At 42.4% G+C, this 24,838-nt stretch overlaps 1 protein-coding gene across 1 annotated transcript in view; it reads left to right on the forward strand.

The window, feature by feature from the left end:
• The window catches only part of LOC124719630, a 78,494-nt gene that overhangs the window by 43,578 nt on the left and 10,078 nt on the right, over positions 1 to 24,838 (forward strand). The window contains exons 3-5 of the mRNA XM_047244846.1: positions 1,185 to 1,363; positions 11,617 to 11,744; positions 13,209 to 13,384. Coding sequence (XP_047100802.1) covers positions 1,185 to 1,363; positions 11,617 to 11,744; positions 13,209 to 13,384 — 483 coding nt within the window. The remainder of the gene's footprint in view (positions 1 to 1,184; positions 1,364 to 11,616; positions 11,745 to 13,208; positions 13,385 to 24,838) is intronic.

The raw sequence follows: 24,838 nt of genomic DNA on the forward strand, positions 1-24,838 counted from the left end.
ATAAAGATCATAGCGTTACATCTGCACAATAAAGAGGTACGCGGCAAGTTCCAGATGCTACTAAATTAAATAAAAGTCTCCTTTAACTGCTTCCCGCAACACCTACTGTAGGTGTCTTCTTTTATCTATCTGTGTCATTTGTGCTGCACTTAACGAACCTGACAAAGTTTGGGTCAACAGTAAACCAATTTTCTGGAAACGACTGGGGATTAAATGCAGATATGCTACGCAATGCCACAGCATGAAAATGTAGTGACGATTATGCACAGTGAGGCCTTGAGAACCGTTAATGGCACTGCCAGATCAAGTGCCACTCAATGGTTGCCTGTCCTATCCCACATTGCTCCTGCTTACCTGATATGTAAAGCGACCGAGGTGCAAATTTTTGAAGCCCTGTATGAACTCAGTTCTAAATACCGTATTCCATAAATCCACTGACTGCACACCTGAAGAAAGTCACACACGCCACTTTGTGTTTATTTGCGTATTTATCTTCGATGTCACCGAGATGTAGAAAGAATGTGGGAATGAACATCCACCCAAAAGGCGCATCTTATTCAGAAACCAATGGTGAAGCATGCAGAGTCTGATCTTCGTTGTGGTGAATGGTCATGACTCAGCTGCATCCGAGCGGTGCAAGGGAGATATGGCCACCTCTTGATGAAGTGGTGGCTTTATAGTGAAAGTGTTGCATGTGGCTGTGCTGTGCAGGAACAGACACTTGTAGAGAACTGTCAACGGCATGTTTCGAATCTTAGCCTGAAAGACTTGCGTCAAGTGCTATGATCTGATTATGAAATTTGAACATTCACCAATCAACATAATGTATATGTTTGTATGTTCTATAAGGAGTACGTTAGTAATGATCTATCTGTACTAGAGTTTGTACTTGTTCTATCATAGTATTGGATGAATTTGTGCACAACTATTCTTGTATTTCAACAAAGACCGCTCACTTTACCATAACGTGTCAACAGACTCGCATACCATTCACAATTCACGCTGGAATAAGTCAGTCTAATATCTTGATTCATACCTAATGACCTGGATGTCAGTGTCGAAGGGCGACATAAAAACTTGAGAAGTGGCTGCCTGAGTTTGGTTTCATTGTTCTGTTCAAGAAAAGACGGTCTAGTGCCAAAATGTCACTTGTTACATCAGGTGACCGCATGTTATTGTTTAAGGTTGGATAACATGGAATGGAACCTGGAGACACTGCAAACGGATCGGCTGAGGAGTGCGACCCTCACAAAGTTACTGCACGCTGTACAGCAGATCACAAGAGCCATAAACCACAGGAATCGCCTTGTCTTGGATTACAATTGGGAATTTCTTCATAATGACCAGAACCTCAGCAAAACTGGTGAGTATCTCCTTTGAAAGTTTGTTATCTCTGTATATGAAGGGCCATGTCCTGAGTGACTGACTCGTCACGACCCAGCCTTAACCACCATGGACAGAAATTCGAAATTCGGAGAGGGTAAAGAAACAGTGTTTCAGCACTTTTGGGAATTGAACTCCTGTGGGGGGGGGGAGAAATAGTGTGTGACTGTCTTTTCAAAAAAACCAATCGTTATTAAAGAACTATTGAAGTAATTATTGAAGCTACATCTATGTTAGTTGAATTTTTGCTTAGAAATAAAAAGAAATACGGTTTTCAACGTATTTGGAAATTCAACGCCTAAGGGGGTGAAATAGGCGGTGAAATGTTTTATGAATTTATCTCATTATGAGAGCATTTTTAATCTAAATTAATGAAAATTTGTATTTCGATTCTCGGTTAGAAACAAGAAATACGTCTTTTGGTGTTTTTTGGAAATTCAGTCCCTAAAGGGGTGAAACAGACGATGTAAATTTTTATGAAAGTATTTCATTAATCCTATTTGAAGCTAAGTTTAAGAAAATTTGTATTTGCGTTCTTGGTTGGAAATTAAAAAAAAAATGTGTTTCGGTGTTTCTGGAAATTCAGCCGATAAGGAGGTGAAATTGGGAATAAAAATGGTTCTGGAAATATTTGATTACGAAGGAATTTTTCAAATAAGATGTCTCAAAATTTGTATTTGGCTTCTTGGTTAGACGTAAAGAAATTCATGTTTAAACGCTTTCTGGAAATGCAACCTCTAAGGGGGTGAAATAAGGGACGAAAGTTTTATAAAAAAATTCTTTATATTAAAACATATTTCAAGTTTAATCTATAAAATTGGTGTTTGACTTGTAAGGCAATATGCGTTAGGCAATGAAAGTTTTGATGAAAGTAAATATCACCACAAGAACTCACAATGGTGGATTAACGAGGATCTCTGACTCCAGCTACCAGAATTGATTTCTGGTCGGAAGTAAATTCGGAAAAGACCATGCTTCTACGGCCTTAATTAGCGTGGAAAGCTTAGAAGATGTAGCGATTTTTGAACGGCGTAAAAATTCGATAAAGAAATAATCTGTTTAGACCATACACTCCACACAAGAGAAGCAGTGGGTGCTAAGATAATTGTTAAATGAAGCGGAATGTACCCTTTAAGTTATGTTAGGAAGTAAATCTTGTCTAAGACAGAGAACACATAGATTATGGGGCTGTGTTTACCGCAAACTCCTCGAAGAGACACAAATGGCACACTAGTCCCTTGCCTACATGTGGGTGCTTCTATACCCGCGTCAGAGTCATGCTACACTGCAGATATCCTGTAGCAAGAGCTTTCAGGTGGAAACTTTTTGATCGTCCTTTATATAACTGAGACATTACTTCTGGTTGTACTTGCCCTTTATTTGTCTCTACCACTTCTTGCCGCACCGCAGTTATCTGCGTTTTCCTGAGTCATTTCCGAGGAAACTTCTCCCTACTGCCCCAAACCTCTTTTTCTCCTCAATATACACTACGTTTTATACTATTTTTATCCAATATATCTCCATACTTCTTCATTATACTGACCCCTTTCAACGTAGAGGGGCGTCTACTTCATGCCACATCTTCAGTTCTTTTAAGTAATACCTAATATCTACACTTAGTGGCATCTTCAGGCTTTTATTAGCGTCATCTTCAATGCAACGAACATAGATCTGATTTAATATGGGTCTGTGCCTCCATACACGTCATATTCTCTACTATCTACATAAGATATAAATGTATATCTGAGATGCGACAATAAAGCAATGAGACTGATTTTCTTTGCAAGATGTGGCAACCCTGCAGTATCTTTGACTTTGGTCTATGTTTCTAGTCCAAGTGGCACATCGATGCAACTGCTCAGTCGTGAGTTGTGCTGTAATAAGTTAACAGGTGTTTGCGTCTCTCGTCACGGAAATGGAACCAGATAATATTGCGCAACGGTATGTCATTTCTTTTTGCATGAAATTGGGTGGGAACGCGTCGACAACTTACGGTAAGCTTCAGAAGGCTTTTAGAGAGGAGGTTATGTCAAGAGCTCAAGTTTTTCGTTGGCAAAAAATGTTGAGTGAAGGCAGAACCAATGTTGAAGATGAAGACTGCAATGGACGACCATCAACCTCAAGGACGTGTGTCAACTTGGCCAAGGTGCGTGAACTCGTACGATCTGATCGAAGATTATCTGTGAAAATGATTGCAGAAGAACTGAACATCAATCGAGAAACGGTTCGTCTAGTAATAACTGAAGATCTTGGTAGGAGAAAAATTCCTGCAAAATTGGTCCCCAAAAATCTCACACCACAACACCGAGAAACATGGAAAAATGTGGCAGCCAATCTGTTAGAGCAAACAGAAATGAATCCAGAATTGTTGGGCCGTGTTATCACTGGTGACGAAAGTTGGTTTTTTCAGTACGATCCAGAGACAAAAGGCCAAAGTTCGCAATGGTGCTCAAAGGGATCACTCAGACCAAGAAAGCTCGCATGTCAAAGTCAAAAGTGAAATGCACGCTTGTGTGCTTCTTTGATTCCAAGGGAACTGTTCATAAAGAGTGAGTGCTTCCTGGACAAACAGTTAACCGATATTACTACAAAGAAATTTTAGAAAGACTTTGCAAAAGAGTTGTTCGTGTCCGTGCCAACATTGTTAATAATTGGGTGCTGCATCACGACAATGCGCCATCCCATACTGCTCCGTCAGTACAGCAATTTTTATCCTCAAAACAAATTTCAGTACTACCACAGACACCTTATTCACCAGATATCGCTCCGTGCGACTTTTTTCTATTTCCAAGAGTCAAAACGGCGGTCGAGGTACACCATTTTCAAACAAAACAAGACGTCAAAAAGCTGTGACGAGGGTCTTGGAGAATATTACAGAAGATGAGTTCCAGAAATGTTACCATCAATGGCAGAAGCGCTGGAAAAAGTGTGTGCAATCAGATAGGAACTACTTTGAAGGAGACAACACTAAACTTGACTAAAACGGTACGCAACATTTTTTTCACATCAGTAACATTACTTTATTGTTGCAACTTGTATATTTGTTTACGTAGTTCTCAGATGCAAACTCTCTTTTCTGATTTCTGTCTTGAATCAGACTGGTCAGTATCAGGTAACTGTTTCAGCTGCGCCATTCTAGTCAATATAGTCAAAAACAAAGACAAATAACGCGTAATTAACAAGAACGAAAGATGAATGGAAGTATGGAACTTGAATTTGGAAATAAAGTTCCATCTATATCAGATCTCACTGGTCGCCAAACTGTTAACTACCATGTAGAAGCACCTTCCCAACAAACTCTTAGTTACTGTTACTTATAATTTTTTTCAGGGTTATAATGTTCCCGAGTTTCAATTCCTTCCAAATTTTCTGATATTCGAGAGACATTCATGTGGGGTTTCGTACAATTCTGTATGGTTGCTGATATACCTGCTTATCCATTTTAGTTTGTGCCATTCTGCGTTTTTCATTACTAGTACCAGTTGTCCTACTTTGAAACTAGAGGTAGGTGATAGATTTTACATCATATCACCATTTCGCATCTAACACTCTTTCCCCTATATTTACTCTTTCTTGTGCTTGATTGTTGCCTAATGAGATATCGAATAAAACAAGAAAAGTCAGTCAGCTCTGGTTCATGGTTACATATTAATTTGCATTCACATCTACATCTACATCCATACCCCGCAAGCCACCTGACGGTGTGAGGCGGAGGCTACCTTGAGTACCTCTATCGGTTCTCCCTTCTGTTCCAGTCTCGTATTGTTCGTGGAAAGAAGGATTGTCGGTATGCCTCTGTGCGGGCTCTAATCTCTCTGATTTTATCCTCATGGTCTCTTCGCGAGATATACGTAGGAGGGAGCAATATACTGCTTGACTCCTCGGTGAAGGTATGTCCTCGAAACTTCCAAAAATGCCCGTACCGAGCTACTGAGCGTCTCTCCTGCAGAGTCTTCCACTGGAGTCTATCTATCATCTCCGTAACGCTTTCGCGATTACTAAATGATCCTGTAACGAAGCGCGCTGCTCTCCATTGGATCTTCTCTATCTCTTCTATCAACCCTATCTGGTACGGATCCCACACTGCTGAGCAGTATTCAAGCAGTGGGCGAACAAGCGTACTGTAACCTACTTCCTTTGTTTTCGGATTGCATTTCCTTAGGATTCTTCCAATGGATCTCAGTCTGGCATCTGCTTTACCGACGATCAACTTTATATGATCATTCCTTTTTAAATCACTCGTAATGCGTACTCCCAGATAATTTATGCATTAACTGCTATATTGTAGCTAAATGATATGGGATCTTTCTTTCTATGTATACGCAGCACATTACACTTATTGAGATTCAACTGCCATTCCCTGCACCATGCGTCAATTCGCGTGGTGCAAATACTGTTGCATCATGCTTGTGGTTGTTAAGGATGCCTTCTAAATACCTAATATTATTACGCCATGTGGAATGTTTCCTCTACATCTCCTGCAAAGTCCCCTGTAACCCTACCGCTCATATTTATCCAAAGGAAACCCCTAAGATAATTATGTATCGTGTCCCGACAACATTTCATAAATTTTTTAGCACGAAACTGTTTACCATTATTCAACACAATACTCTCAGGCATACCTAAATCAACAAAATTGTTGTTACCCAACTTTTCTGTAGGTGTTGTGGCATTAGCTCTTCTGTCTGGAAATAGCTTAATGTATTTACTGAATCCCCTGACGTAGACCAAAACACCCTCCTCTAGAACTACGTGTAGGTCGAAAATGATCTATGCTAATAATTCCACTGTGTTAAAGGGATTGCATATTCCTTTGCACAATGCTACGTACTAGTCTCTAACTCAAAACGCATATTTTCAAAAGTTACTGTGTCACTGAAGTTTGCAATACATTTCTTAGTCCTTTAATGCTCTTACTGTAAATTCACATAGTCTATTAAAAGCGCAGATTTTTGGAGGGGAAGCATAGTAGCCGTTCTGGCAAATCCATGTTCGTTCTCCTGAACCAAATTCCTTGATGGATGTAATATTGTGTTACCATGAGATAATTAGGGTCTCGCAAATGACGTTTTTTAATCTCCGATGATCACCCTATTCTGTTCTCTTTCAGAGTACTGACATATTTTGTTCAAAGCATTTTCCACCTTGATTTAATTTATAGCTAAAGTGAGTACCGAATCGTTTTCAGTTAATGTAATTTCAGACGCCTTATATAGCTCAGCATTTCTAGGCAACCTGTTGGACGCCAAAGTACACTTCCTTCATATGTTTTTAATTTCATGATCGAACTGTTGCAGGAACATTGCTCACCTTGCATGTTTCAACTTACAAGTTTACAAAAATGTTAATGCTTTAAGACCATTGCATATTTTTACTTGGTGACTCAACAAAGAATGCTCAAATTTCTGCATTCCAAATACGATGGCCACTGCGTCTAGATCTGATACCCGTTATTATGCTCCACTGATTGTCCTGATTAAGTCGTAAAAACAATCATCTTATGCACTTCAATATCCCCTTCTTTTTTATTTTAAACACCTACACTCTTATACCATATGCATCAGAGCTCACTAAAATAAAAGAAGTCTTCTCAAAATCTGAGTGATTCAGCAGCGGGTTATTTAAGAAACAATTTATCAGCTTTCGAAATGTGGGCTGATATCCTTCAGTCTGAACCCAGGGGCTATCCTCTTTTAACAACTGATGTGTGTAAGGAGCGTAGAATGACTCCTTCCACAAAACGCCGATCAGACGTAAACAGGCCAAACATGGCTTTACGTTGTTGCTTTTTCTTTGACGTTTCAAACAGCTCAGTCACTGAGAACGTGGATGGTTTCGCTAAAATACGTTCTCTGCTAAACACATGGAGCAAGAAATTCAATTGATTCTTAGTGCATGCCATACTTTCTTAATTCAGTTTTGTGCCACCTTTTCCTACTTCATCTCATACATTGTCCAGAAAACTAAAATACTCTTCCCAAGTAGGACATGCAACTTCATGTTGTCTACGTAAAATGTCACTTGCCCTAATGGTTCCTGCCCCTGTATCAGCGCCATATCTCTTAAAATGGCAAAGACCGATATACAGGGTGATTCAAAAAGAATACCACAACTTTAGGAATTTAAAACTCTGCAACGACAAAAGGCAGAGCTAAGCACTATCTGTCGGCGAATTAAGGGAGCTATAAAGTTTCATTTAGTTGTACATTTGTTCGCTTGAGGCGCTGTTGACTAGGCGTCAGCATCAGTTGATGCTAAGATGGCGACCGCTCAACAGAAAGCTTTTTGTGTTATTGAGTACAGCAGAAGTGAATCGACAGTGCATTTCGAACGAAGTATGGGGCACTGAGAATCCGCGGGAAACAACTCAGTATGAACGTGACTCGCCTAAGGTGAACGTTTTCTGTGCCATTTCACCCAATAAAGTTTTTGGTCCCTTTTTCTTCGAAGGTGCTACTGTAACTGGACTACAGTATCTGGAGATGTTAGAGAATTGGCTGTTCCCTCAGCTCGAACAAGAAGCACAACAATTCATATTTCAGCAGGATGGAGCGCCACCACATTGGCACTTATCTGTCCGTAACTACCTGAACGTCAACTACCCGAGGCGATGGATCGGCCGCCAGGCAGCCCGTGACAGAGCACTTCATCACTGGCCTCCAAGAAGCCCTGATCTTACCCCTGCGATTTTTTCTTATGGGGGTATGTTAAGGATATGGTGTTTCGGCCACCTCTCCCAGCCACCATTGATGATTTGAAACGAGAAATAACCGCAGCTATCCAAACTGTTACGCCTGATATGCTACAGAGAGTGTGGAACGAGTTGGAGTATCGGGTTGATATTGCTCGAGTGTCTGGAGGGGGCCATATTGAACATCTCTGAACTTGTTTTTGAGTGAAAAAAAAACCTTTTTAAATACTCTTTGTAATGATGTATAACAGAAGGTTATATTATGTTTCTTTCATTAAATACACATTTTTAAAGTTGTGGTATTCTTTTTGAATCACCCTGTATTAAAGACAGACGGAAATACTCCATACCCACGAGAAAATCCATTATATATACGGAACACATATTTTCTTCAGTCTTTTGCCAATGGAAAATTCGAGTAACCACAAATTATATCGAACGATTCATGTGAAACAAGTAGCTCCTCTGAATTATTGCAATAACTTTGTATATTTTGTGCACTGTCCCTCATTAAATTTTGTTTAAAGTATGAGCATCTAGTACCAGCCTTACAATTCTATAACAATTCAGTGCTACCGCCAGTGGATTTTTAAAAATATGTATTGCGTGTTACAATATCCCCGAATCTAACGTTCGTTGAATCGTTTCTTAATAGGTTCTTGGCAACTGGTCATCATTGGATATGGTACTTGAAAAATATTTCCAAAGTCTTACATTTAAAATGCATTAGTAATATGTTTCCATACATTTGAAAACGCAGTGTTATGCTTGAGTAACACTTGCCTAAGCTTTTCTCTCTGTTTACATGAAACTAGATGTACAGATTGAATTTTTTTGTTCAGTACACAAGGGCTCCTGATATTTTTAATTCTATTATAGGGTAGCTCAACTTATTATGAACTACACTGAAGCGCCAAAGAAACTGGTATAGGCACACGTATTCAAAAATGGTTCAAATGGCTGTGAGCACTATGGGACTTAACTGCTGAGGTCATCAGTCCCCTAGAACTTAGAACTACTTAAACCTAACAAACCTAAGGACATCACACACATCCATGCCCGAGGCAGGATTCGAACCTGCGACCGTACCGGTCACGCGGTTCCTGACTGTAGCGCCTAGAAATGGTTCAAATGGCTCTGAGCACTATGCGACTTATCTTCTGAGGTCATCAGTCGCCTAGAACGTAGAACTAATTAAACCTAACTAACCTAAGGACATCACACACATCCATGCCTGAGGCAGGATTCGAACCTGCGACCGTAGCGGTCGCTCGGCTCTCGGCTCCAGACTGTAGCGCCCAGAACCGCACGGCCACTCCGGCCGGCTAGCGCCTAGAACCGCTCGGCCACCCCGGCCGGCACACGTATTCAAATGCAGAGATATGTACACAAGCATATGTAAACAGCAGGTCTGTACTTGAAACTATGAAGTACATTGTGTTTTGTAACGGGTTATTTTCACTTTCTTAAGCTGGTTTTAATAATGAAACTAATACAATATTTAAAAATGTGATCTCCGCCTCTTTTTTTTATACTCAAGCGACTGAGACGAAATCTTGGATAGACGAATCTTTTATTTGCTTTGAAAAATTTTGAAGTTCGAAATGGTTTCCATGTTTGTTTAGGACGCAATACACTTTAATCATGCACATACCCTCGATAGTGCATATGTTAATATCATATATGTTTTTGTACTAGGTAATAACAAAACAAGTTTTAATCTGGGCTTAAATTCGAAAGCTGTAGAAGTTTAAAAAGCTACTGAATAAGAGTGACGGAAAAAATTGCAACACAAAAACCTATTTAATGTAGAATAACTAAATTTCGGGAATATACATGACTAGGTACCATATTTAGATGATTAGCGCTGGTAGATAACAGCTTAATGTAAGCATGGCGAAAGCCATTCCAAATGTGAAATGCTGGTACATTAATAAACGTATAACTGCCGGAATTTAGAATGCAGGCATGCAAAACGAGCATCCATTGTGTTGTAGAGGTGCCAGATTTCAGTTTGGCGGATGGAGTTTCGTGCCTGTTGTACGTGCTCACTCAATGCAGGGATGGTTAAAGCTTGGTAAGGATGACGCTGGAATCGTGTTCTGATGATGTCTCATACGTGCTCGATCGGAAATCTGATGGTCGAACAGCCCAAGGCAACATGTCGACACTATGTACAGCATGTTGGGGCCACTACAGCGAGCGTTATCCTGTTGGAAAACACTCCTTAGGACGCTGTTCGTGAATGGCAGCTCAATAGGTCGAGTCATCAGACTGACGTACAAATTTGCGTCAGAGGCATGTGATAACCACGAGGGTGTTCCTGCTACTATAGGAAATCGCACCTCCTACCATAACTCCAGATGTAGGCTGAATGTGTCTAGCACACAGACAAGCTGGCTGCAGGCCTCTGGGCTCCTCCTAACTGACACATGGCCGTCACTGACACCGCGGCAGAGCCAACTCTCATCTGAAAACACGACAGATCTCCACCCTGCCCCCAGCGAGCTCTCTCTTGACAGCACTGAAGTCGCAAATGGCGGTGGTTTGGGGTGAGCAGAATGCACACAGTACAGGGAGTTTTGCTCGGAGCTGTCCTTGAAGTAACCAGTTTGTAACAGGTCATTGAGTTTCCGTTGTTCCAACTGCTGCTCACATTCCTTCAGCCATCTGCTGAACACGATGGTTTTCCCTCCGCATACAGCCACGTGGTCGTCTGGAGCCCAGCCTTCTCGAGTCCGTGCATTCTCGTGTCCACCGTGGCCAGCAGTCACGTACAGTGGCTACCTACCCACCTGTCAAGTCTTTCTGCAATATCACAAAGGAACATCCAGGTTCCCATAGCCCTACTACAAACGCTGTGAGGTGTTGATAGTAGCGTGTCTGTCGCCTTAAAGATATTCTTGACTAACGTCAATCTGCCACATCCAGTATCAAAGGTAACTGACCATCATAACAGTTACAGTGTGTATTTAAATAAATGTAATTTGTATCGTCATACGCGACTGGCGCGAAATTGGAATAGGCGTCATCATTAAGATATAGAAACACTCCTACTTTCGTTTATGTCACACAATTCTTTCTTGGCATTGCGTTTTCTTTCCCCGTCAGTTTATGTGGTCTGAGACCTTACCAATCCTCCAAAAAATGATTTTAGCTTCCAATTTTTTTACGTTCTTCAAGGAGATCTCCCATTTAGAGTCTTTTATGATGTAAGCCTACCTATTTGGTCCCCCTCCCCCCCCCCCCTGGAATTTAGTGCTGGTGACGCCAGTGTTTAAAATACTAAAAGTAAGCTGACATAGAGATGACATTTCCATCAACATATGATACAGGCACAGATATACTACTCGTGTACCGCTTCGGTCCGAAAAAGGTGTCCATACTGTAGTGTGACTGTAGTCTGACAGTGTATACATATTTAGTAAATTCTACCTTCATACCCTCTTTATCCTTGTGAATGCAGAAAGTGAATGTTGTGCTCGCATAGAAATCTGATTCACTGACCTCTTCACCACTTTGTCGTCTGTCTTCTTGTCCAGAATTCCAGGCCGAGATACCGGTCTTCCTGCAGCACCTCTCTGACTACTGGCGGGACTCGGCGCAGCTGCTCTCACTGGGTGTCAAACATTTCTCTCAGCTGCTCGTCCCCCTCGCTTTCGAGCAAATGGTAAGTGGAGATCCTTTTCGTGTTTTATGTTATATGTACGCGGGATGAGAAAGTGATACACACAGCCACGATTACGTGGTCAGTCCTCTTAGTCTGTTTACTGGCTTACGTGGCTCACAGTGTCGCTGTTTACGCCGCTCTGACTGCAATGTTAACTCACTGCAAGAGATCGGACCCCCTCTACCTTGTGCGGTTATTAGGCAAAGCAAGCACAGTCGGAACGGTTAAGGATAGCCAAAAAAATCATCCGTACCTTTCTTGTTCGTAGTTTCTCGTAACTTCCTAAACCAGCTGGAAAACTTCCTGTCAGATCCTACAGTACAAGCCTAAGCCTGGTGGCCACATATTTCTTAGGCAATGTTCCAGATGTTACTAAACCGTCCTTTATCTCACTATCTGAGAATCTGCTTATTTGGAGTCTATTACTCTGTAGGTAATACGCGGGAGAGAGGGGTCAGGGATTACGGTCTGCTATAAAGATCACCTTGCGTAATAGAATTTGACAGCCTATGTTGATTTTTTAAAGGCTTCATCGTTCAGAAATAACTTGGAGAATATCCACACATGAAGAATTTAATGGGCGCAAACTTAAGCTTATGCACCGTGGACATCATGACCAACCACTCCCTACCTCACACTCCAGTATTCCTGCTCCTTCTGCGAAATTACACTGAGGTGACAAGGCACGGGGTAACGATGTGCTCACTTACTGACGGTGGTAATGTCGCGTGCACAAGGCGTGGAAGGGAGGAGCATTGGCGCAGCTGCCAACTGTACTCGGGTGATTCGTGTCTGACGTGGTTATGATCGCACCACGGCAGTTAACAGGCTTTGTACGCGGAATAGTAGTTGGAGCTAGATGCGCGGGCAATTCCATTTCGGGAATCGTCAGAGAATTCAGTATCCTGCTGCCTACAGTATAAAGACTGTGCCGAGAATAGCAAATTTCAGGGATTTCCTCTCACCACGGACAATGCAGTGGCTGACACCCTTCACTTGATGATCGAGAGCAGCGGCGTTTGACTACAGCTGTCAGTGCTAACAGACAACCAGCACTGCGTGAAATAACGGCAGAAAGCAGTGCGGGGCGTATGACGAACGTATCCATTAGATCCATTTATAATCTGTTTAGGGAAAGTTTATCTATAACTACCCATACACATCCATAGCTAGTATGTGTTAACGTCGAATGTAGGTGGTGGTCACATTAATTCGACTCCATTGTGTACAAATAAATGCAACTCTCTGAACTGACTTTGTAGCTTGAGAATCGTGTGTTTGATAAGACATCAACACAACCCACTTTGCATTAATGTTATAATATGTTGTACAAAACTGAATATTTAGTCATAAGCTGGCATTAACTTAAGCATTATGCAATAGTCGCACCTACACGTGTAACTTAAAGTTGGCTGCTAATTGTGAATATTGTAAGTAATTTGAACCACCTTCTGTGTGTCTCAGGGTATCCACTCAAATGATCTGCAACGCCATGAATGGATTAACAGCATGAAACATCTGAGAGACATGCTGCACACGAGATTAAGCGGCTGGGTTCATGATGTGCAATCCGTCAGCGAGCAGATGGCGTACTACAAAGTGGAAGAACACAAGAACAGGCCTGGGACTTACATACTTAGGTAAAAGCGAGTGTACTTTGTAACTTTTGTCGAACTAATTACGATTCATGAATTTTTATTCCATTCCTTCCCCTCGTACGTATTTTTTACAGTTACGTAAACAGCTGCGATAATTTAATTCAGGACTGAGCAGAAAATGTGACTAGTGGACAACAGTCAAATACCGTTGCTGCCAGATACTACATAAGTTTACATAATTTATGGAAACAGTGAGAACCTCTGAAAATTTGTAGTACTTGACACATAAACCTAGTATAGAGGTCAAACAGGGCTAAAACAATTTGTCTAATCGAGGAAAGTCATGCTAATAACGTGTATTTCCACGTGTAGCCTAGATGATGGCACCAATTAGGGAAGGAAGAGCGTACAAAAGTTATATTAATCTAAGGGCTAACCAGCGATAACGATTAAACAAATGATGAAGAGGTGTCGATAGGAGGGTGTGGGGTGGTAATTGGTCATAGTTTTCATGTCTTACACTGTGACGTGCGGTTTTAAATCCGCTCATAGCACAGTGCATAAATACTGGAAGATAGAAGTGAGAGGTACAACGTGTATGCCTCTCCACCACTGGGCGTGTGGGGTCACGGAGTGGCCAGCTTGGGATTGTCGAGGATGGTGAGTGTGTCTTGGAGGTGCAGGGCGAAAAGTTTTACTATACTTACGACGACCCCTTTGAGTGCGGGGTGGCAAAAGGCCAATGATGTTTGTGGCATTCAACTCCTCACATATTGTCTATCATGCAACCACAATATTGACTGCCAATGGCAACAGGGGTGGGACTGGAGGTCTCCAGCTGCGAGCACAACATGAGGCTATGGAACATAAGTGAACTGCTTAGTCAACGAGTAACTCGCAATAGTATTACAATGCTAGTGGTGCTGATATGAAGCAGAGCAATGGCAACAATTAAGAAACAAACATTGTAATATATCTACAACAACACTTCACGAAGTTGATGATTCGTCAGAAAGAAACACAGGGATTTTTGCAGAGTGAGAAAGAAGTGGCAGATAAAATATTAAGACTTCTGCAAGATGATTCAGTGGGATGTGTGGCATCGTATATGTTTGACTGTACAGATGGTATAAATAACGAGTGCAATGATGATAATATGTGCTTAACAAGTGAAACTGATACTGAAACGAGTCCCAGCTATGTAGTTCATCATACTTGTAGGGCAGGGAGCCAGAAATCTCGGCTCCATTGAAACGTAGTAAAGGCAAATCGTTGTCCAAGGAGCGGGTATTAAACATAATAACATACATCGAAGATCATCCGCAGCATAGGAATAACGCAACTGTGAATAGGTTTCGAATAATTCCACAGCAGTATGACCGTGTTCTGCATAAGAAAAAGGACAAATATTCAGAGTAGAACAAGAAGCACTTTTTACAAAAACTGATCTCCGCGCGTTTCAAGGTTTCTTGATAAGATTTATGGGATGTCCATGATAGTTACCTACTACGTTATGCACATAAAATTGTGTGTGACGTAGATTACAGTGATTTCAAGGGAAGTAGTAGACGGTAGCATAACTTGACACAGTGCTATAGAATTGGAAGACATAAGATAACGACATTTCAAACGAAGTGTCCACTTGATATGCACAGCAAAATACGGAATCGACCCGAAAATTTGTAGATGATTATTCTATCCTTCAGTAAGGAATTTGTTTGAAGAAGAAATGCATTTAAAAGGAATCCAGGAAATTAGAGGTACTAAGAGAGTTGTGTCAAAGTCGAGTAAAATCAATGCCTCAATACATTAGTATACAATTATACCGATTGTTTAACTTGATGGTAAATCGGCTATAAAGTTATTTATTGTGCTGCGACAAGCTGAAGGTGCTCTGCTCCCTACGACTCTTTCTCGTGCGTGTGATCTTGCAAAGGCAGTAGGATATATTTATGTCACAGAAAGCAAGAATGGAATAGCGGCGTAAGAAAACAACAGCTATGGTAAGAGCAGTGGTTTGGGCCAATCGCTGGTCCATTTAACTTGCTTTTGCTTGATTCCTCGTCTCCAGATAAAAATCATGCTCCTTTAGAGCAAACTATTCCTCCTAAAAAATGTGTGACATTGCATTTCACACCACCTGGAACCACTGTGTAAATTCGACCTCTGGATGTCTGCTTTTTGCACTTCTATAAACCATATTATAGCACTTTCTGGAGCTATGTCTTCAAGGATATCAGTTTCACAATAAGCTCTTCGGCGTGCTGTTCTGCATTAGGCTGGATGAATCACATTCCATCTGTTTTCACCACCCTATTACACCAATATGATTCTGTATGCTTTCTTTAAGAGTGGACATGCAGTTGGACGTCCTTTTCGGTTTGTAACCCCAAAGAAGTTCGCCTTGGATCTTGATGGTTGGCACCTCTTTGACGACTATGACGCACTATTTTTCATTTGGTGTTCATAGTGCAATTTCATGGTTTGCTTTTAACATGTCTTGAATATCGACAATGTCTGTTTGTGAAGCATAATACACTCCTGGAAATTGAAATAAGAACACCGTGAATTCATTGTCCCAGGAAGGGGAAACTTTATTGACACATTCCTGGGGTCAGATACATCACATGATCACACTGACAGAACCACAGGCACATAGACACAGGCAACAGAGCATGCACAATGTCGGCACTAGTACAGTGTGTATCCACCTTTCGCAGCAGTGCAGGCTGCTATTCTCCCATGGAGACGATCGTAGAGATGCTGGATGTAGTCCTGTGGAACGGCTTGCCATGCCATTTCCACCTGGCGCCTCAGTTGGACCAGCGTTCGTGCTGGACGCGCAGACCGCGTGAGACGACGCTTCATCCAGTCCCAAACATGCTCAATGGGGGACAGATCCGGAGATCTTGCTGGCCAGGGTAGTTGACTTACACCTTCTAGAGCACGTTGGGTGGCACGGGATACATGCGGACGTGCATTGTCCTTTTGGAACAGCAAGTTCCCTTGCCGGTCTAGGAATGGTAGAACGATGGGTTCGATGACGGTTTGGATGTACCGTGCACTACTCAGTGTCCCCTCGACGATCACCAGTGGCGTACGGCCAGTGTAGGAGATCGCTCTCCACACCATGATGCCGGGTGTTGGCCCTGTGTGCCTCGGTCGTATGCAGTCCTGATTGTGGCGCTCACCTGCACGGCGCCAAACACGCATACGACCATCACTGGCACCAAGGCAGAAGCGACTCTCATCGCTGAAGACGACACGTCTCCATTCGTCCCTCCATTCACGCCTGTCGCGACACCACTGGAGGCGGGCTGCACGATGTTGGGGCGTGAGCGGAAGACGGCCTAACGGTGTGCGGGACCGTAGCCCAACTTCATGGAGACGGTTGCGAATGGTCCTCGCCAATACCCCAGGAGCAACAGTGTTCCTAATTTGCTGGGAAGTGGCGGTGCGGTCCCCTACGGCACTGCGTAGGATCCTACGGTCTTGGCGTGCATCCGTGCGTCGCTGCGGTCCGGTCCCAGGTCGACGGGCACGTGCACCTTCCGCCGACCACTGGCGACAACATCGATGTACTGTGGAGACCTCACGCCCCACGTGTTGAGCAATTCGGCGGTACGTCCACCCGGCCTCCCGCATGCCCACTATACGCCCTCGCTCAAAGTCCGTCAACTGCACATACGGTTCACGTCCACGCTGTCGCGGCATGCTACCAGTGTTAAAGACTGCGATGGAGCTCCGTATGCCACGGCAAACTGGCTGACACTGACGGCGGCGGTGCACAAATGCTGCGCAGCTAGCGCCATTCGACGGCCAACACCGCGGTTCCTGGTGTGTCCGCTGTGCCGTGCGTGTGATCATTGCTTGTACAGCCCTCTCGCAGTGTCCGGAGCAAGTATGGTGGGTCTGACACACCGGTGTCAATGTGTTCTTTTTTCCATTTCCAGGAGTGTACATACGTGCCATAGAAGTATGACCTGTGCACCTCCTGGACACTTATTTTCTGTCACTCTCTTGATGCACATGGTGAGTCATTTGCAGCTAATGTTCTTCCTGTCAGAATTGTTAACACAACGCTTTGAAATTAGCTTTACTAAAGACTGAAGTTGTGATCTTGGACTCAAGAGGGTCCTTGTTAGACTGTCAGTCAGGGGTTGATTATTGAGAAAGAGAGGGTAATGTTGAGTGGATCATGGCTGGTAAGTCAATAGAAAGCTTGCCAGTACTTGAGTTTATAGTTGGTATACTCAGAGCTTGTCTGTCGTCAGTTCAGGCGTCTTTTTGTATGAAGTATATTGCTGTGGCATCTCTCTAATTCCTAGTGGCGAGTTAGTGTGTTCAAGACATTGGTGAGGAAGAAGGAACAGTAGTACCCATGAGATTCTTTGAATATTTCAAGAGGTCAAGGAGTAGGGAGAATTTAAATGGGACTGATAGCTGGGATGAGTGTGTGTGTATGTGTGTGTGTGTGTGTGTGTGTGTGTGTGTGTGATAGTGACTTTCGTTGAAATTTGCTGCAGGAAGGAATTTGTATCGGATATACCTTCAGGATATGGAGAGTGACAAGGTATTTTCTGATTTGAGTCTGTACAAGCTTCCAGTAAACGTCCTAGATTTTATGGTACTGTTCTAGAATTATTTTACGTGGGTTATTGTGGGGTGGATATGAGATGGAGTGAGAATAAGGGTTGACTTTTGCATGAACTCGTGATCACTTTCAATCAGATGAAGGATATGTGCAGTTATGCGTCTGAGGAGGTAGACAGACGAATCATTTCAGTGATAGGGGAGTTGAGACATGAAAGGAAGTAGATCATTTGTCCTCAGCTACGTTCAACATGGTAACTGCTGTGGATATACAGGTCCACAACGATAATGTAGGTGTAGAAGGGTTAATCAAAGTGAGCAAGGAAATAGTGTACGACAACTCAGAAAGATATGGGTGGTGACTGTTAGGTAGGGTAGATCACATAACTAAGGAGGAGGTACTGAACAGAAGTGGGGAGAAGAGGAGTCTGTGGCACGACTAGAAGAAGGGATCGATCGGCAGGACATGTTCTGAGGCATAAAGGGATCACCAATTTAGTACTGGAAGGAAGCGTGATGGATAAAAATCATAGAGGGAGACTAATGGATGAATTCAGCAAGCAGATTCAGAGCGGTGTAGGCTGCAGTCGTTACTCGGGCATGAAGAGGCTTGCAAAGGATAGAATAACATGGAGAGATGCATCAAACCAGTCTTCAGACTGAAGACCACAGCAACACCAACATGGGGAATGAGTCCTCCTACCCAATATCCTCTTACTAACTTGGGAGGTGGCGAGGCTTACCTGAACACCTACAAAATGAATTCGTTTTAAACAAGTGCCAGTTGTTTATATTATTGGATATTCTCTCACTTCCTTCCCCTTCACATATCTTATTAATCTGTAGTCCACTGCAAGGTGTTAACGCTATTTAGTGTTTTGTTACTTTCGACTCCTTTATACACTTTAATGTGCTGCCTGCTCCAGCTGGTTTCCTCCCAAGTCCTACTTTTTTGACTTATTAACGCAAATATCTACTATCCTTATAGTGTTATTCACTTATCTGTTCTTATCCTTATTCTTTCACGTTTATTTCTGTATACTCATCAAACTTTAGTGTCAATTACGTCTCCATAGGGGAGTAGTGATTTTTTGGGTGCTGTGTCGTTGATACTACAGGATATATTTTGCGTGTTTCTGAGTACATCTTATCCACCCATATGACTTTATATTTTCACATATATGCACCTGTCAAAGACTATCGTGTCACTTGATCTATTTTATGTTCATGATTTCTATGACTTCCATTTGTTTAGCATTTTTGTTATTAGGTATAGTTAAAAGAATTTAGGTTTATGCTTTAAAGATTGACACGATATTTGAAGAATGCATTGCCATACAAAAAACCTAAATGGAGAGATTACCAAACATGAACTTGAGCCCTTATGCTCCTTATCCGCATGTTCTGTATAGCTGCACAGCGCAGAGATTTTGTTTAATGCTGAGACTCAATCTATTACTCCATAATTGAGTGTCACACTTACTTCTACTTCAGTCCCCTTTCCTCCACGATTAAAGAGTACTCTTGACAGGAGAGTTGGCTGTAGCGCAGAATTGTGATATAAACTAGATAGCACCACCGTAGCTATGGGCCCTATAATGGCGAATTTCATAGCTGCAGAACAGTTGTGCATCCCCTGAGGTTACTTGGTATAGACTGCTGCGATCAGTTTAAATTTTGTACTCTTCACTAGTTTCTAATAAATACTTTTTTTCGTCAAATGTATCCATTTTCTCTTCATCAGGTATCAGATCGATGTAGCTTCGACTTTACTTTTGTTTCTCGTTTGTCATTTCTTTATAATCTGATTTATACTTCTCCCTTCTCTCATAAATATCATTTTCTGAATTGCAAATGTTTAGCGACTTATCTTTCAGTGGATTTATTCTTGGCTTGTTGAAATATACCTCTTCTGCAACACAGTCACATGAGACAATACTAGTGTCCTCCCTGTCTTTAGCAGACTCCTTTATTCAATCCCCATACAGGTATTTACGATGTCTATGTTCTCTTCACATGGGTGATTGGTTTCGTTTCCATATGCGTTAAACCATACTATTTTCTTGGGCCGTTTCTGTTTTACTCTCCTTGGTACCTTCAAGAATTTTACTTTGTGCAGTCCCTTTGTCGTTAATGTACATGGTCGGACTTCATAAGAACCTGATACGTTACCCATCACCCTCCTGTCTCCAGTTGTATTTCCATGTGGTGTGACATATGTAACTTTTGACTGAGTCAGGTAAATTTAATTTCCGGTAATTGTACGTTATTCCATAAGTGCACAATGCTTCGCTTTTCAGGGTGCCTTAGATAGCTACCTAACGATGGCTGGCGAAAATAGCTATTTCACCGCAATCTTAGATCAAAAGACAGTTCACCTGCAACCTCATTACATTTGATTTTAAATAGATCTCTTATACTAGAAAGAGATTTGCATACACTTTATCCAGTGAATCACTGCTGCTTATGTTAAATGTGACAATTCTCGTTTTTCATTTGTTTTTTAATTAACTGAACGTCATTAACTTCTAAAGCCACCAGTTATTGGTCATTTCCTATGAAATGCTGATGCAGTGTCTACAAGACAAACTGAAATTTCTAAGTGAACTTCATTCGGTAACGACACCACATTAGATTTAAACAAGCTATTGTAGGCTTGTATGCCTCAAACACACTCTAATCTTACATAATATTTCAGGCATGTCGCACTGTCCTACTGGATTTGTCCAAGTCTGTCAGAATGCACAATGGACATGAATGGCCACAGGTGAACAGACAAGCTACTTATGTATGTGTCACCTGTCAGAGTCGTATCTAGACTCATCAGGGATCCCACATCACTCCAACTGCACATGCCCCACACCATTACAGAGCCCCCACCAGCTTGAACAGCCCTTGCTGTCATACAGGGTCCATGGATTCATTAGGTTGTCTCAGTAGTTCCTTTCACGTTACATACATTTTTTTTAATCGAAATTTTCTGCCTACGTTCAATAGAGTATTCCCTCTTTAATCTACATTCACTTTAATCCATATTTACTAGCAAGAAGAACAACGAGTACTCCAGCAGCGACTCCCACGCCGCCTTGGTGCATGCTAACAGCTACTGCCATGCACCACCGCCACCCCTTCAGTAATGGTTATTCTTCCTATCTTACTGGCCCTGCTAATTCATACCGATAAAACGTATGTCTCAACAGGTGCCCTAATGGGCGCATAAAACCCCTATTCTAAAATTGTTTTGAATGTAAAGGAAAATAAACAGACCTTTGGTGAAGTCACTGGGCATCTCATGATTGACATGACGATCAGCTACTTCGCTCCTCTCCTAAATGGATACTGTTACTGCCGCCTTACCCCAAAATATTCCATGCATTATGGGCATAATTTGAAGGGTGTGTTGATAAGGGTAAATGTTTGCATTGGAATTTGTACTCTGAAGAGACTAAAGTCATGGGATACCTAGTAATATCGTATCAGGTCTCCATTTGCCTGGAGTAGTGCAGCAGCTACATGCGGCATTGATTCATTGGAAATCCCCTGCAGAAATATTGAATCATGCTGCCTCTGTAACCATCCATAATAGCAAAAGTGTTTCCAGTGCACGATTTTGTGCAAAAACTGACCTCACAATTATGTTAAATTAGTGTTCCATGGCACTCATGTCCTTGATTGTCCAGAATGTCCTTTGAACCAGTTGCAGATAATTATTGCCTGATGACATTAGTGGGACAATGGGGGTGCGGGGCCATTTTGTTACTGCGGGTTGCCTCCATCAGCGGCAGGTATGCACTCAGAGGCAATCCTATTGTTCTCCTTTGATTGACACATACTTAACCTATTGTCCCATTAAGTGGTTTTCCATGTCACTGCAGATAACCTATTGTCCCCCCCCCACCCACCCACTCCAACTCCCCTACCCCTTTCACTGCTACAGGTACACTTTGAAGTCTGAGTTACTGGAATAGAAACTGCCACTACTATTTCACATGAGGACACAAGTACAATTAGACCTGTGATGCCAGAGATACACTGATTGACCTCCCATCGCAAATCCAAGATGGCGGCCGTGATGGCGCAAGTATCGTTACCCAAGATAGCGGTGGTGGGAAATTCAAAAAGTGCCGTACCCCCTCACAGGTGGGAAATTGAAATTTTGTCAGTTTTTCGCGAGGGCCATGCTCACCTGGACGTGAAATGAGTTTTTGTGAGTGCCATACCCACCTGGACTTTGAAGGAAATAGTTAAAGCCTCCACCACAATCTTCAACCGACCACCACATCCCCTTACCATGTTGGTGGTCTAACGTGTACTAACGTGCACTAATGTGTACTAACGTGCACAGTGCATAGAGTCATCTAAGATGCCGGCTGTGACATCAGTTGATGATGCAAGTGCCACACCCCACTGGTAGGAAGTTGAAATTTTGGCGGAAAGATAGGTCAACTGGGCTACCTCCCCTAACTTAACCCCCCTCCCCTCACTCCAGAAAAATGGCAGAAAGCTGAAATTCCAACAGGATAATGCATCACACCTAAGTAAATGGCAGAGCTCTGCATATTTCTTACACCTTGAGCACAGTGCTTAATTTATGTTCTATCTCTCTGCCTATGAGAGTCACAGAGCATGCTCTAAAGTATTGTTCTAGAGTCTAGGATGAGTACCTGGAAGGTATTGGTAAGAGAGAACATACACACATGCACTTCTAGGGCTACAACGTTCTGCACTTAAAACGGGCTGTAATGTTAGATCGTCTGCATTTCCAACCTATCAGTTGTATGGAATGTAGCACTGTTAATATTCCAATGTAAGAAATATATTTCAAGCACGGGACATAAATCGTTCTTCTCGGATTCTCTATGACAAACTATGTTATCGGACCATAAAACGAAAAAACTACTTCCTTAAAACATTGGCTCTGTGTGATTCGGGTACAATATAGCTTTCAGGTGATGTATAGCACCCACTGTACACATCCGATCATGGTTCCAAAATTATACTATGCCTGCATCAGCGCCGGCCGCGGTGGCCGTGCGGTTCTGGCGCTGCAGTCCGGAACCACGAGGCTGCTACGGTCGCAGGTTCGAATCCTGCCTCGGGCATGGATGTGTGTGCTGTCCTTAGGTTAGTTAGGTTTAAGTAGTTCTTAGTCTAGAGGACTGATGACCTTAGATGTTAAGTCGATCTGTCACTAACTCTGTAAACAGCACTCCTGTCGGGCAAATATGTACACTGGGAATGCAGTATCACTAACTTAGTTATGACGCTGAAGTCTATATTTTACACCCAATATGCGGCAGGAGGATGGAGTACATCACATAAATCAAAGTTCGTTTACTGGGATGTGTCACGTCTCATCACACATGAGATGGAAGTCCTCTGATGACAGACAGGTTTACTGTTAACGATCGGAAATGTTATGCTGCTGCTTGAATGTGAAGGTACCATGGCTTATGTTCTGACATACGTTTGTGGGACGTAATCAAACTACTATTCATGTATAAAGAAAAAAGATTGTGTATGTCTAGTCATAACAGAATGATGGATTGAACATGGTGAATTGTGATTTCAATTCATCGGGAAGTATATCTGTACATAGGTGGTGATAGATTCATTTCCTAAGCAGCTGCACAATATAGCAATGCAAGTGTTCATCTGGACCTGCTATAGTGTACAAACAGGACAGTCAATACAGCTGTTACAATACGTCCCCTCATCGGCACCCCGTAAGCGTACCCTAGTATTTTCCTTGTTGTCTGTCAGAAGTGATATTGATTCAGTACGCCAACCCGTGTCTGTGACGCCTTTCTTAGCATTACATCTGCGGATGGTGTATTCATTACCACACAGTGCCAGGCGCCTGCCCTTCATAACACTTGTTTGAAGAATCTCGGCAGGGTGCAGCACCTTCCAGAAGTGATGATTCGACGACTTTGTCGGGTAATTTCCTAGGACTGAGGAGAATCGAGACATATAGCCAGTGGGAGTGTGGGCCTTTTTTTGGATGCTGTGCAGATACAAACGATAACTGCACTGTTTGTGCAAAATGTGTATATACTGCATTGTAAAGTTACTGTGGTTTATGGTGTGGCATGACTAGAGAAGATGACTGTGTGTCCTATCGTGTGGGACGTAAATATTAGGGACATCGATAACCACAAGCGATTTTTTACATGGGAAATTATGTGCACTGTAGATAATGAGATTCGTTCCAGAGGAAACATTAGCTGCACATCTATCGGTGTCAGACTGCAGTTGCAATCCTAATATTTAATTGTAGTTAGACTGTCAAATATTCTTGTGAGTCTTGTATGTATTTGACGATCTGTAGACAATTTTTGCAGGGTTTAACTGTCAGTGCAATGTAGCGATCTGTGCAAAATAATTTTGCCTCTGAAAGTCTTGTCTGCAGGAAACAATGGCAGATGGTGCTCCCAGACGAGCAGTTTGACAGGTAAGTTCACTGGTGGACAGGATCTCCTGCTAGGAATGTGACCTGGGAAGCATTGCAACATCTCTAGGTGGTGGACCGAACTGCAGCTATGTGTCATCACACCAGCATTGGTACCTAGGTGAACACGTATTTCGATAGGAATTTCTCAAGTGTAAAGTATGAAAGAGATGACAGCGTCTCATACTCACAGAGCCCAAACTATTGCGTCATAGCTTCGCTGGGAGTGCCAGTGCAGCGTCAGGTGTCAGGTGGTGGGATGTGTTTTTTATTATTAGCAATCTTTTATTTAAACTATAGTCCATCTAAATATATACTCTGCTAGCCACCAAGCGGTGCGTGGTCGAGGGCACTATTCACACCAAAGTTATATTTCCCTCCTTCTGTTTCACTCTCAGTTTGTGTGTGGGAAAAACGTCTGTCTTATCACCTCAGTATGAGCTCCAATTTCC

This window comes from Schistocerca piceifrons, chromosome 11, assembly GCF_021461385.2.
Source record: "Schistocerca piceifrons isolate TAMUIC-IGC-003096 chromosome 11, iqSchPice1.1, whole genome shotgun sequence".
NCBI classification, from domain to species: domain Eukaryota; kingdom Metazoa; phylum Arthropoda; class Insecta; order Orthoptera; family Acrididae; genus Schistocerca; species Schistocerca piceifrons.